The sequence below is a fragment of the Corythoichthys intestinalis genome, chromosome 2 (assembly GCF_030265065.1).
Source record: "Corythoichthys intestinalis isolate RoL2023-P3 chromosome 2, ASM3026506v1, whole genome shotgun sequence".
Lineage (NCBI taxonomy): Eukaryota > Metazoa > Chordata > Actinopteri > Syngnathiformes > Syngnathidae > Corythoichthys > Corythoichthys intestinalis.
In genome coordinates this window covers 70,761,152-70,775,062 of record NC_080396.1, presented here as the reverse complement: position 1 = coordinate 70,775,062, position 13,911 = coordinate 70,761,152, and the positions used below count along the sequence as shown (strand labels likewise).

Here is a 13,911-nt window from a genome sequence, read left to right as displayed (position 1 = left end):
ACCTCCCGAACTATATTTTATGACACCTAAATCGGACATATGTCATTTCCCTTCCCCAGCTTCGGAGAATGTAAACAAACCAGAAGGCGTGACAGCTAGCCGACATGCTAACCCGAACCGAGTGATGTTTCAAAGTCTTCAAAGCGGAAAATCACACATAACTATCCTGGATTATTTGACATGACGACCCGGTTGTCTATTGTTGTCGTGGATCGGCAAACCGCCCGGCGGAGAGCAATTTACAGTTCGTTCCCCGGAGGAGGGTGGCTGGAGTTGTTGTGCAGCTAACGGGCTGCTGCTAATGACCATTAGGACAGCTTTTTACATGCCTATCAATGATCAAACGTAAGTAGTCCTTCATTTAAAGGAAGTTTGTAGTGTTTACTTTGTAATCGCTGTATTCGTATTTGACATAATACAAAACAAGATGTTTACTCACTTCCTCGTAAGTCCAATGGTCCCACAGTAAATATCCACGGTGAATGGGAACCTTTTGAAACTCCAAAAAGGCGCATACGCCTCTCCCTCATACAGAATGATTTTTCTGCAGCCGTTTGGCTGGCGTGATGCGAAAAATAAACGTATTAATCCGCAAAATCAGCTGAATCATTCGTCCCCATACACAACAGTACGCTGTATAGTGAAGAGGACGTCTTCTACCGTACACGTCACAGCGCCCTCCTCCTCAATGCAAGACCGAAGCCGGAAGTCACTCATTTTCCTGGCGCGGGATTCAAAAAACTAAATAAATATAGCGATCGCCTCCACACACATCCAAGCGGTCCATATCATTCAGGAGCATAAAATACCGCGTGTATTATGAAATAAACATGCTTTTTCGTGTCACAGGCACTTTAAGTTTACATATTTAAAATTTCAGATATTAAGATTTGAATGAGGCAAAATAACATGCTTTTTCTGTCAAATATATTGTTATAATCATTTGTTTCAGATGTTCTGTAATTATTTTCTGTATAAAAATTCATTTGGTGTTCAAAAAGTTTTTTGAAACTTCGAGTCTTGAAAAAGAGGGGGTCGTCTTATAATCAGGTCCGTCTTATATTCGGGCCAATACGGTACTTTCAATTAATAATTACCTGGATGCCACGAGCTGTTAGTACAAAAAAGTTGTCAGAGAATTTAAGAGGACGCTCGCCATTAGCATCAGCTTAATGCTATGCTATCGCTACGAGTTACATTTAGTATGTGATAATCACTCAGCACAGACCTTAGGGCTAAAACAACAGTACATATTCTCTCTGGCCAAGAAAACAAATTTTACCGTGTGTGCAAGCATGTATGGAAACGACACACTGGTGAGTCAGGAAGGCACGTCACGAGTGACACAACCAGACACCGCTACAATGCAGGCTAACTACACATAAAATGTCACATTGTGAACATGTGACAAAAACGATTGCGCATTTTCGTCTCATTCTCGTCTCGTCAGACAAAAACTGGTATTAGTGTATATTTTAGTGTCCCAAAACATGTTTTTAGCTCGTTATCGTCATGAAAAAAGTGTTAATTGATAAAATATTTTAGTTGTCGTCATCTTTGACGAAAACAACACTGACTGAAGCGGTTTCACAAAGTACCTAGTAGTAACCTATATACGGTAAAAGCCAAACCATACCCGACCGTTTTGACAAGAAATCAATGGGGAAAAGCGGTGTCCAGGCACGTTACCAGTGCAGGTAGTTGATGGAGTAGCTCCAGTGGTCCTCGATGTGCCAGCAGAAAGCGGAGAAGACCATGCCCACGTAAAGCCAAGGCACCTTCATGCCGGAGATGTCGCCGTTGATGTGGCAGAGGAGAGACTGCTCCAGCACCGGCATCACATTCAAGTTCCAGCCGCTGCGAGCGTACTCCTGAATGTTTAAGAGCATGAAAGTCAAATCCTGGAATACTACTACTAGGCCTGAACGATATTGGAAAAAACTATTGCTGCAATTTTTTGGGGGTTTTTGATATATTGCGATATTATATTGCGATATTAAAAAAAAATGTATTTTTTTTTTTTTCAAGAAATTTTCACAAGATGACTTAAATAGCTGTTTGGAAAGACTTTAGATGACTCACCATCACCACAGTGTACAGTCATCCCTTGTGTTTCGCGGTTAATGGGGACCAGAACCCGCCGCGATAAGTGAAAAACCGCGAAGTAGCGCACCCCCCCATTTTTTTTTTTTGTGTGTGTGTGTGTGTGTTTTTTGTGCCCAATGTATTTATTCAGATTTAGCACTGGAAAGAGATACATATAAGACATGTTTTTTTCCTCACTTTTCCCCCCAAAGTGATTTAAAAAATGTAAATGGTTTTTAAGCACTTCAAATGTCATAATTATGATAAGTTTTAAACATAACTGTCCAGCCAAATCATTTTTGAACAAGAATAAAGTACTGTAGCAGATAAATGCTTGGCTTTATTAAATGCTTCTGTTTATCTACTTTAGCTGTGACCGTTGAAGTGACATGTAGAAATTTCACACTCCTCATGATCACTTCTGGCATTTAAATGTCTCCAACGTCCCCACAGTACACACATTCATTCCAGCGCGGCTTCCTTGCAAGTGTTTAACAAGTTAAACGATGATTGACAGATGCCCGTGTGAAGTCTGCTTCCTTGGCCAGATCAAAGCCATCGTTGTGCCGCAGTGACTGAGAGGATCAAAAGGCTGGGAGAGGGAGGGTAGGAGGCTGTGCGCAGACCAGAAAGTGAGGAGTAAACTATCGCACGTGCTTGCGATGGGACTAGCGCGCACGCACATCGCAATGGCGATGTTTAAACGATATATCGTTCAGGCTTAAATGCTACCGTATTCATTTTTAAAACACTTTTCTATCTTGTAGAGGTGTGACAATATACGGAAATGGTGATGTATTGCGATACTTTGCATCACAAAAGGTAAGCGATATGCTTCTGCAAAGAATCTATACATCGATTTAGACCGGTGTCACCATTTAAAAAACAGGTTGCTGCCAAAATTTTCCACTAGAATAGTGTGTTCACTCATCGGCTGCTATTGACGGAGCTAGAAGTTCAATTAATTTTGACTGTGAGGGGGGTGAATAAAAATGGTCACTCCTCTTCATTTTGGGGACATTTAAAGGTGACCTGTTGTGCCTCTTCTGAAGACGGTACACAAGAAAGCCCGCCTGTCTCATCAGACCATAGGACTTGGTTCTAGTAATCCGTGTGCTTTGTTGACATGTCTTCAGCAAACTGTTTGCGGGCTTTCTTGTGTACTGTCTTCAGAAGAGGCTTCCTCCTGGGGTGACAGCCATGCACACCAATTTGATGTAGAGTGCAACGTATGGTCCGAGTACTAACAGGCTGACCCCCCACCTCTTCAATCTCTGCAGCAATGCTGACCGCACTCCTGTAACGAGTCACATGACATTTTGGAGGGAAAATGACAAGCAGTACTCAATTTGGACATTTAGGGATGTACGTAGTTTCTAAGGGGTGTATTCACTTTTGTTGCCAGGGGTTTAGATATTAATGGTTATATTTTGAGTTATTTTGACCGGAAAAAAATGAACTATTATTTAAGCTGCACACAGACTACTTTTCATTGTGTCAAAGTGTCATTTTGTCAGTGTTGTCCCATGAAAAGATTTAAATATCTGCAAAAATCCGAGGGGTGTACTCACTTTTGTAATACACTGTATCTACAACTCTTTTATAGTTAAGGTAGGTATAGGCTTCTATAATTAAATTAGCCTCATCTAGGCTAAGGCTTAGCCTAGCTCCCACGGCAATGGAGGGTACCAAATCGCTCAATAACAGAGGGGGTGTCCCAAAAACTAATACGAACATAGCACAAACAAATTAGGGTCCGTTTTGCTAAACGGGGGGCTTGAGATATTAGTTTCGACTGATTACGTCACTCTCAGCCTCTCATTTACTGCAAAACGTTGTCGTTGCAAGTGGTATCATTCGTTTGTACTATGTTCATGCTAGTTGTTTGGACACCCCTCTGTTGTTGAGCAATTTGGTACGTTCCATTAGCTGCGGGAGCGAGGCTACAAAAAAGCTACGAGTGACATCACCACTCAAAATTTAGCAATAACAGCATAAGATCTACTTAACCGTTGCAGCACATACAATTAACATAATTTTTTAATCAAAATGGGGGGGCTAGCTGACCTCAGATTTACCTATAAAAGAATTGTAAATATCTATATCAATATAAAATGACAGCAGCACACACAAAACTTTTACAGCACAAACGATTGAAATCATTTTTATATAAATTTGCGTTGGGGGGGAGGACTTCTGTAGGTCTGTAGAGATGGTCACCAAGTACATATAGCAATATTCAAAGTGTAAATGTGTGTTTCCCAGCTCTGTACATTTGTGGAAATGATGAGTTGCGGTGGGCGGGAGTTGTTGTCCTCATGTCTACTTTCGTGAAATGTAGTCTACTTCCTTCTGTTCTTGCTGTCGTGCTGTGGAAATTTTCTGTCGTGCTGTGGCAATTTTCATTCGTGCTGTGGCAACTGGGATTCGTGCTTTTGCCAATTTGCAATCGTACTTTTGCAATTGGGGATCGTGTTGTGGCAGTTATAATTTGCGCTTTTTTTCTTTTGCAAAGCGTTTGAAATTGGGGTTAGTGCTTTTTTCTTTTTGCAAAGTGCTTTGCATTTCACCTGACACCTCTCAGCCACCATAAACTTGGCTTCAAATGGATTGGACATCTACTAGTGATGAACTCACACTGACTGACACATGATTGGACGCCACGTGATTGGCCTACTATCATCGTGAAATGAACTGACCTCCTCCTCTTTTGTGAGAACCCTCTTTCCGTTGTTCATGGGGAATCCGCTGCCAAACTCTTTAGAGTGAATATCCGCGCCGTACTCCACCGTTACGTCCTCCTCGATGCTGCTGACCAACCTCCAGAACTCCCTCTCCACCAGCTCGGTTGGAACCATCTGAAAAAGGAAGCGAGAATCGGTCAAGCTCTTGTCCTATCCTAGCCTATTGTAGCCGCTCGCTCGCGCTCACGTGGACTGGCATGTTGAAGTAATCGGCTTTGAAGGCGTCGGCCATCTCCCCGAAGCTCTGCAGGCTGTACTCGCGCGTCGCTTGCTCGAAGCCAAATGCTTCCGAAGGTTTCTTGCACTCCTGGAAAGGAGTGTGGCTGTCAGGGTGGGGTCATTGGACTCCGCTAACGGCCGCTAAGGCACTTACTTCGGCGACGCACTTGGGGCAACGCCAATTGCCCTTGGGAGGATCAGTGAGTGGGGGCAGCAGGCAGAAAGTGTGGTAGTTGTCGTCGCAACCGTCGCAGAGAAGGAGCTTGTCGTCGTCGTCTCCTCGACCGCACATCCGACAAACGAAGGATTCCACCTGGGATAGTCGAAATGGGAGGTGATTGGCGGGATTATTCTTACGGTTGTTCTCATTTATAAAATAAGAGATGGTAGTTTTGATAATATTGAAATAAAAAGCGACAACAAAAAATTGTTTCCATTTATTCAAGTGTTGATCCTATGGTGGTTGTTTTTGAACAAGAAAAAAAAAACCCTCGAAATGTTCCAAAGATGAACAGGAAGTGACCCTGGGAATGCCCCAAAATCAGTGAGTGACCTAAAATCGACAGAGACCCCAGGGTGCCCAAAAAACAAGAGACAATGACGCAAAATCAACATGAAGTGACCTGGAAATGTCCTGAAATGGAACAAACAAAATGTATAGGCGGTCAATCCAGAATATCTCAAAATGTAATGGAAGTGCCAAAAATTAACAGGAAGTGACCCTAAGCATAGACTTCATAATGTATTGATGTGACACATTCGCCATTCACCGCGTCACGCCTTTCCGAAGGGGGCCGTCCCACACTCATCCCATAATTTATAAGCAGTCGGTCACATGTAGTGATATAACGCCGGGTTTAGGTTGGGAAAAAGTACGAAACCTGTACTGCATACAAACAGGAAGGATTGTCTCAGGAGGAATTTGTTCGAAGATTCAAGGTAATTATCATATTTTTCTTACCATGCATGCATTTTGAAACGTGAAAAAAATCAATGGGAGAAATTAGTCGCGACAGCATTCACATTATACTTTGTAATATTTACGTAAAATAACTGCTAACTGCCCGGTTTTTTGCTTTTAACCAAAAACAGACTGTTTTACGTCCATATCTATATATATTTCAGGGATTTAAGCAATTCTTCACATGAATTTTTAACGCAAAACTCTTTGTTGTACTAAGGGGGCCGCCACAGTGACTTAAAGACTAGCAGCACATTCGACATATTTACATATTAAATAAATGCTAACTGTTTTTTGGCTTTTAACCAAGAATCAAGACTGTTTTACGTTTAACATCTATGAAGAATTCGGGGATCTAAGCATTTATTCACATTAATTTTCAACGGAAAAAGCTCTGTGTACATATGGCGGCCGCTAATTTGCTTACTGGGTAGCATCATAGTTCGCAATATTTACGTAAAATAAATGCTAACTGAACTTTTTTTTGCTTTTAACCAAGAATCGAGACTTTTTTACGTCCATATCTATCAAGAATACAGGGATTTAAGCATTTATTCACAAGAATTTTCAAAGAAAAAAGCTCGTTTACATATGGCGCCCGCTAATTTGCTTACCGACTTGCATCATAGTTCGCAATATTTACGTAAAATAAATGCTAACTGGAGTTTTTTTTTTGCTTTTCATCAAGAATCGAGACTATTTACGTCCATATCTATAAAGAATATAGACATTTAAGCATTTACAGTATTCACATTTATTGTTTTTCCACGAGATCAGCTTTGACAGAGATAGACCTCCTATGAAATGGCCCCGTGTCACGTCATTACATTATGACGTCTATGCCCATAGTGCCCCAAAACCAACAGAAGGTGAACCAAAAATCCTCAGGAAGTGACCTGGAAATGTCCCATTCAACAGGAACGCCCGAAAACTAATCCTTAAGGAAATGAATTGTAAATAAAAAATTAAAATCATTAACTGAAATAAATGTTGAAATAGACAAAAATTTAAATAATGTTGGAATTAATATCAAAATATTGGAAATAACATTTTAACGACAAATTTAAATATTTGTGTATTTTCATGAAATTTCGGCACTCCTTGTTCTCCATTTTTGAACTCTTAATTAAAAAAAATTTTTTGTTTAAAAAATCATTTGTTTTAAGCTTGTACAATCAGTTAGCATTGAACAAATGAAAGGGAGGAGTTTCAAACATTAACTTTTTTTTCCTTTTTGGATATAATTAAAAAATACTGTAAAAAATTTAACTTTTGTGGGTCAGATCTGGTCCCGGGGCCATCAGTTTGAAATCCCCGCTTGGGAAAATCAAGTTCGACTCACAGACTGCATGTTGTTGAGGTTGCGTCGTAGCCTCATAGTCATTTTGGTACACGGGCCATCGGTCAAGTATTGACGGCTTTCTTTGCGAAGGATCTCTACCTCCTCCGATTCTTCTTTCTTCACTTCGGCCTGGACCTTAGTGGGAATGGCGACGTCGGCGGGATGGACATGGGGCGTTGGTGCCGAGCAGTCGTCGCTCTGTTTCTCCGGCGAGACTAAAGGCTCCTCTTTGACGGACGTGACGCCAGGAGCGGAAGCCGCACAGTCCTTGACGGTCACCGTTTGAGGCAGTTCATCTAGAAGAGAAGATTTCAACTGGTAATGGGCAGGGGTGGAAAGTCAACAGTTAAATTTACTCTATTTACTGTAAACACGTTGTTTTTTTGCTGTAACTTTATCATTACTATGAATAAGCAGTTTTTGCTGAAACTATTACTTTTGGAGTATTTAAATATCGGTAATTCTCCTTTAACTGAAATTATGTTGAATTTCACACTTCCGTTACAGTGCAATAGAATAAATAAAAAGAGATGGGGGGGGGGATATGTGTGCACAGAGATAAACTTCATAAAGCTACTGTAAGTAACTGGCAGCCATCTTGCGTCAGGAGATGTCTGAAGTAGGCATGCGCCGGTAACCGATTTCACGGTTTACCGTGGTATGAAAACGTCACGATTTCAAAACCACTAAATTTTTCCGTCATAACCAGGGGTGCACATAAGTGGTCCGCATGCGCGCATGCGTACTGGACGTAGACAAACGCGTTGGCCCTCAACGGCTTAGATACGCTTTTGCGTACCGATGGCTGACCACTGTATTTGCGGCGGACACGAGAAAATAACTTCTCAAAATGTCGAAGAGGCAGGCCACACTGAGCAATTACTTCCGTGTTCCCCCACCCCCGTCAAAAGACAGACGACAGAGACGTCACCGGAGCTACCGAAAAAAAGGACTTTTGCTGAAAAGTGGCTACAGGATGTACCATGGCTAGAAGCAAATGATGCTCGCACGGAAATGCGGTACAAAATGTGCCGTGAGAATCCCAATGTCGCCGATAAGAGCAGCGCATTTTATGTTGGGTCAAAGAATTTCAGCCATCCAAACTTTGAAAAGCACGAAAAAACAGAGCGCATGTGGCAATTACGCAAAATATCGATGTCAAACAGGACCCCACTCGCCCTATGGACAAGTGGCGGAATAAAGGTAATGAACAGCGAAATGCACTGACAAACGTGTTTTTGCTCGCATTTTACAAAGCTAAACATGCACGTTCAATGATGTCTTATGAGGAGTACATCCCACTTTTAAAAAGGCTTGGAGTTAATGTGGGAGCCGCATAATGCCCTTTATTTTGAATAGGTGCTTTTTATTTCTTTACATTTCACTTCAAAGTAATGACAATTTTGTTGTGCCAGTTGATTTTAATCAAGCATTAATTGTTAATATAATTAATTAAAGTTAATTGGCTCTAAGTGAAGCTTGTCATAAATTTATCGCATCGGGCGGGTCGGCTCTCAAGCTCAATGAGGACCAAGTCACATCTCCAGGTCCTCCTCTGAGAACCTGGGCAAAAAAATTATGTGCACCCCTGGTCATAAGGTAGGTTTGGTATTAGCTATTTTTTATGTCCCAAAAATACAGCGAGAATCTGTAGATAGGAGTGGCAACGCTAACCCCTCCCACTCTCCTGTTGTTGCTGTCGTTGACACTACACCTGAGCATTTTCCCCCCTCAAAAAAGAAAGTCCTAGCATGGGAGTACTTTGGCTACCAGAAAGAAACAGACGGCCCAGCTTAGAGGAGGGACAGCAGGACCTCCAACATGATTTCACATTTATGTGACCATCATCCGTCACTTTCCACAAAATTTAACTTACGTAAACGCTGTCATGAACATTTCCCACCAGCTATGAGAGTTCCCTCCAGCGTGTTTAGCGATGGTAAAACAAATACTATAACGTAAGCTTGTTAACGAGGCAGATAACGTGGCTAGTTAGCATGCCAAGCGGTTAACTAGTTTCTTCTCTACCATTAGCCTACTTTTGTAAAGTCTTCTGCCATTGTAAACATCTGTTCAGAATAACATTTTCATAATACAGCCTGTAGTGTTTTTTTTTCCTCCCTGGCGACTTTGTGTTGAGAGGGTGTGTGTGTGTATAATGTGTAAATAATAACACGAGTCATATACACGTGCTCTGTCTCTTGCTCTCGCTCACCGTTAATGTTCAATTAATATTAAACGTAGTAGTGGTATGTTTTATACATTAAATCAATTTGATCATGGATTGTTTAAGTTCAGTTGTTTTTTGTTCTTGTTCTAATATTGAGCAACTTGAGCTGTGGGTTTAGTCTATGAGTTCTATTTATTTCAAATTTATTTAAAAATATTTGTCATTTATTTTAACATATTCTTGTTGATGTTCCGATTTGCAAATATGTTGTGAAAAATAAAATACTGTTCAATGTAATTTTTTTTTTTTTAACCCATACATTTCACATTATACCAGTATTTTGACTAACATTTCAATAAAAAGTACTTTTACTTTTGAGTAATTTTACACCAGTACTTTAAATTCACTAACATAATAGTACTTCTACTTTCTGAAGATGATTAGGCCGGTAAATTAACATGCGTAAAAATTTTGTAATGTCACAGTACTTTCACAGTGAGTAGATTTTTACATCAGTCCTTTTACTTGAGTAAAATTTCTTTTTTCCATAGTACTTTTACTTTGGGCAGATTTTTATACTTGTACCTTAACTTGAGTAATATTTCCCCAATATACCAGTACTTTTACTCGAGTAATTTTTATATTTTGGGGTGGGGGTTTCTTTCTGCACCTGGAAAACCATGCGGGATGGCAGTAGATTACGGTCTCCCTTACCTTTCTTCCTGAGGCCTCGGTTCCGCGCCACGAGTCCGAGTCCCATCATCTTGGGCCCTGCGCCGTAGATCTGCAGCTTCTTCAGCTCGGGGTTCTTTTCAATATCTTCCTCAGTAGGTTCAGGCTGCGAAGAATTTAAGCGGAAAGTCATTGCGGTGCCATGGACAGAGTGATGTTGCAACAAAAAAATAAATAAAAGCACACAGAGCAAAGCAAAAGTGGGAAAAAAGCGGGAATCGAGAAGCTCACAAGCAAAGGAAAAACTCGTTATCAGACGCCAACAGTGCTGTGGGAGGGTATGGTCCTTTTTCAAATTTTTTTTTTTTTAAATCGCAAACAAATTGAAATAACAGGCAAAACAGTTCTTATCCCTGTGTGACCACCATGCTAAATTAACTGTGGTTACTGACATTTTTGGAGAAATGTGACTTCATTTTTACTCACACCTCTGACATAACAGCGTACCATTCTATTGGTCCATCCACTCTTGTACCGCAATTTTTTAGTAAGAGTAATCAAGGAGAGAGAAAAATATATTCAACAACAGTGAACATAACAGTTATCCAATTACATCGGCTATATATCGTCTGATATTGGCAGATCTTTGAAAAAAATAGACCATTTATCAGCCCGTCACCCAAACAGGGAATATAACACTTATCCTATTGTACTGCCTGGCCAATATATCGGTTGACCTTTAAAGGAATGATCATCACCCAAACAGTGAACATAAGTAATTCTATTATATCGGCTGATCTTTAAAAGGCCCATATATCGGTCTGAAAGATCATCACCCAGTGATCATAACAGTTGTCTTGTTATATCGGCTATACATTTACTATTCTTAAAAAAAAAAAAAAAAAGTGCATACGTCAAATGGAATAATGAATCTTATCACCCAAACAATGAAATGGAAATGTTACAAATTCCAAAAGGTTCAGATACTTTTTCATACCACTGTATATTGGCGGATCACGAAAAAGTCCATATATCATCCCGAAAGATTATCACCCAAACATAAAATCCTATTATATCGGCCAGCCAATATATCGGTCAACCTTTAAAAGTGTGTTAAAGCAACAACCCATTAGTGAGAAATGCGTGCGGTAATTCAAGTGTCGACATGGTTAGTTGCGAGCAGATGCTAGCAAGGATGCGGTGGGAAGAGAAAAGAAAAGCTGGAGAGAGGAGGGCAGTACCGCTGAGATGAGTTGAGAGCCAGCGGTGAGGGGGTGGGGGTTGGGATCCTCTGGACCCTAAAAGGGGACACAACAGCAACCACAAACTAAGCCAGGAGAGGAGTTGACTACCAGCTCCGCTGACATATAGCACTATTATCGTTTTTTTGAGTCATTTTGGAGACAGCAAAAAAAGTGTTTTTGCATTACCCCCGTCCCAATACAGGCACACAAAAAAGATGCTAATTTTGACTTAAGAGTCCATGTACCGATATGCTTTTTACTCTCAGTAGATTTTTACACCAGTACTTTTACTTGAGTAAAATAAATGCTACTTGAGTAGTTTTTTTGGTAGTCTTTCCACCTCGATGTCCTAGTTGTACAGAAAGACTTCACTTATTTACATTTGCTAACAAAAAAAAAAAAAAATCCCGGGAAAAATATCTGGTAACACTTTCTTTGACAGTGGCATCATACAACCGTCATAATTATGACATGACTGTCGTGAGCATAAATGAATGCTTATGACAGATGTCATTAAGGGTCGTCCAGCAAAATATATCACTTTTGAATAGATGTAAAAGATGCGGACTGGACATAAATGTTTTGTCATATAAAAAATAATAATACATTTTGATTCCTTAATTGGCTGTCTTTTGATCTCTACTTCTTTTGCTTCTGAATACAGGCAAGATGGCACTTTATAAAACACAAAGTGTAGAGACTATTATCTTCAGTCAAGAAAAAAAAAATCATTTTTCAATTTATTTTGAATTAATTTTTATTCCTTAATTGGTAGTCTTTTAAAATCTACTTCGCTCACTTCGTAATACAGGCAAGCTGGTATTTACAAAAGAAAAAGGTTTCATTTTTAGGGAAAAAAACCCCAGTAATATTCTATATTCATTTTTTAGCTTTCATTTATTATTATTATTTTTAATTAAAAAGAAGCAAAAACAGTGCCAAAGAACTGCAAAAATGGAAAATATTATATTTAAAAAAATCTTTTATTCCTGAATTAGTAGTCTTCTGACCTCTACTTCCGTCGCTTCTAAATACAGGCAAGCTTAGCGGGGAAAAAAAAAAAAAAATTCTTTAAGTCAAAAAAAGAACAGTAAATATTCTATTCTTTTTCTCCCCCCGGTTACACTTTATTTGTATTTTGAATTAAAAACGACAAAAAATCTATTAAAACCCCATAAAAAGATTGTGTTTTAAGATTTTTTAAAAAATGTATTCCTTAATTGGTAGTCTTTCCATCTCCACTTCCTTGGCTTCTAAATACGGGCAAGCTGGCACTTAGAACAACAAAAAAACAAAGTGCAGAGAGAAAAGGCCCGAACAATGTCAGGTCAAGGCAAAGGTGCATTGCAGGATGGCAGTTAAGCAATAGAGCAAGTGAGGATGCGCCCAGAGTTCCATCTTCCATCACTCCCAGTTGAAATGAATTGGACGTCTATTTCTGTCAAAAGATACTTTCCAATAACAATTTCACTCTTTCTCTAACTACTACAACACATACTCTGTGACCTTGGCAAGCAGTGGATGAGTTAAGCTAAGGATTACTTTTTAATGCATTCCTACCGTAGTAACCACTCTCCCTGAAAGGGTTAATAATACATTAACTCTTTCAAGGACAGTAGTCACTAGTCAAAAGGGATATGGAACCAATGGAGGCTTCATTTCATTCATTTTATTTAAATAAAGTGGTACTAGGCATGTGCCGGTATGAGATTTTGACGGTACGATAACCGTGAGCAAAAATACCGCGGTTTCACGGTATTGTGATTATAGCTCCAAAATGTGACATTTTGAGATGTATGGGTTAAAAAAAAAAAAAAAAAAAAAAAAAAAAATTCCATTGAACAGGATTTTTTTTTCTTTTTCAGAACATAGTTGCAAATTTGAACATGAATATATTGTTAAAATAAATAAATTATCAATGATAAAACAAATATTTTAAATAAATAAAAATAAATATAACTTATATACTATACTCAGAGCCACAGCTCAAGTTGCTCAAGATTAGAGCAAGAACAAAATAACTTTTATAAAAAAGTAAAAAAACTTCTGAATAAAATTTAAAGACCAAACAACATTCGTGCGTAAAAGGGTTATTGCTGATATCAAAACGCATTGTGTTGTCTGTGTGGATAATACGTGTTGGTATTTTTATTCATCTTGCATGTGCTTGAATCAACACTTTGCCGATGTATCTGATCAGGACACTGTATCGACACATCAAAATCAGGGGATTCAGGTCAGGGACGCACAAATATGTGATTAGGACAAGCTTGCTTACATCTGGCTGGCATCGGTTTGCCCGGCGTCCGTAACTGCTCATTTTGGACGGCTGCACGGACTGACGCAGGGGGATGGAGTGAGGCTTGTACTCCTTATCCACATCTTCACCGTCATAGTGTTTTGGCTTGCAGTGCTACATTAGGAGAAAAAGCAAATGTTTGTCACGCTTCCCCCCCCCCAAAAAACAACAAGGA

The 13,911-nt window shown here is 39.6% G+C and overlaps 1 protein-coding gene across 5 annotated transcripts in view; it reads right to left on the bottom strand.

The window, feature by feature from the left end:
* kdm5c (lysine demethylase 5C) overlaps window positions 1-13,911 on the bottom strand; it is a 54,747-nt gene that overhangs the window by 28,688 nt on the left and 12,148 nt on the right. For 3 of the 5 annotated variants that reach the window (XM_057821942.1, XM_057821951.1, XM_057821961.1), the window contains 8 exons: window positions 13,716-13,850; window positions 11,435-11,491; window positions 10,236-10,359; window positions 7,352-7,647; window positions 5,203-5,361; window positions 5,017-5,136; window positions 4,785-4,943; window positions 1,690-1,871 (listed from right to left, as the gene is read on the bottom strand). In XM_057821942.1, coding sequence (XP_057677925.1) covers window positions 1,690-1,871; window positions 4,785-4,943; window positions 5,017-5,136; window positions 5,203-5,361; window positions 7,352-7,647; window positions 10,236-10,359; window positions 11,435-11,491; window positions 13,716-13,850 — 1,232 coding nt within the window. The remainder of the gene's footprint in view (window positions 1-1,689; window positions 1,872-4,784; window positions 4,944-5,016; window positions 5,137-5,202; window positions 5,362-7,351; window positions 7,648-10,235; window positions 10,360-11,434; window positions 11,492-13,715; window positions 13,851-13,911) is intronic. The other 2 variants (XM_057821974.1, XM_057821966.1) reach the window with 2 other exon arrangements.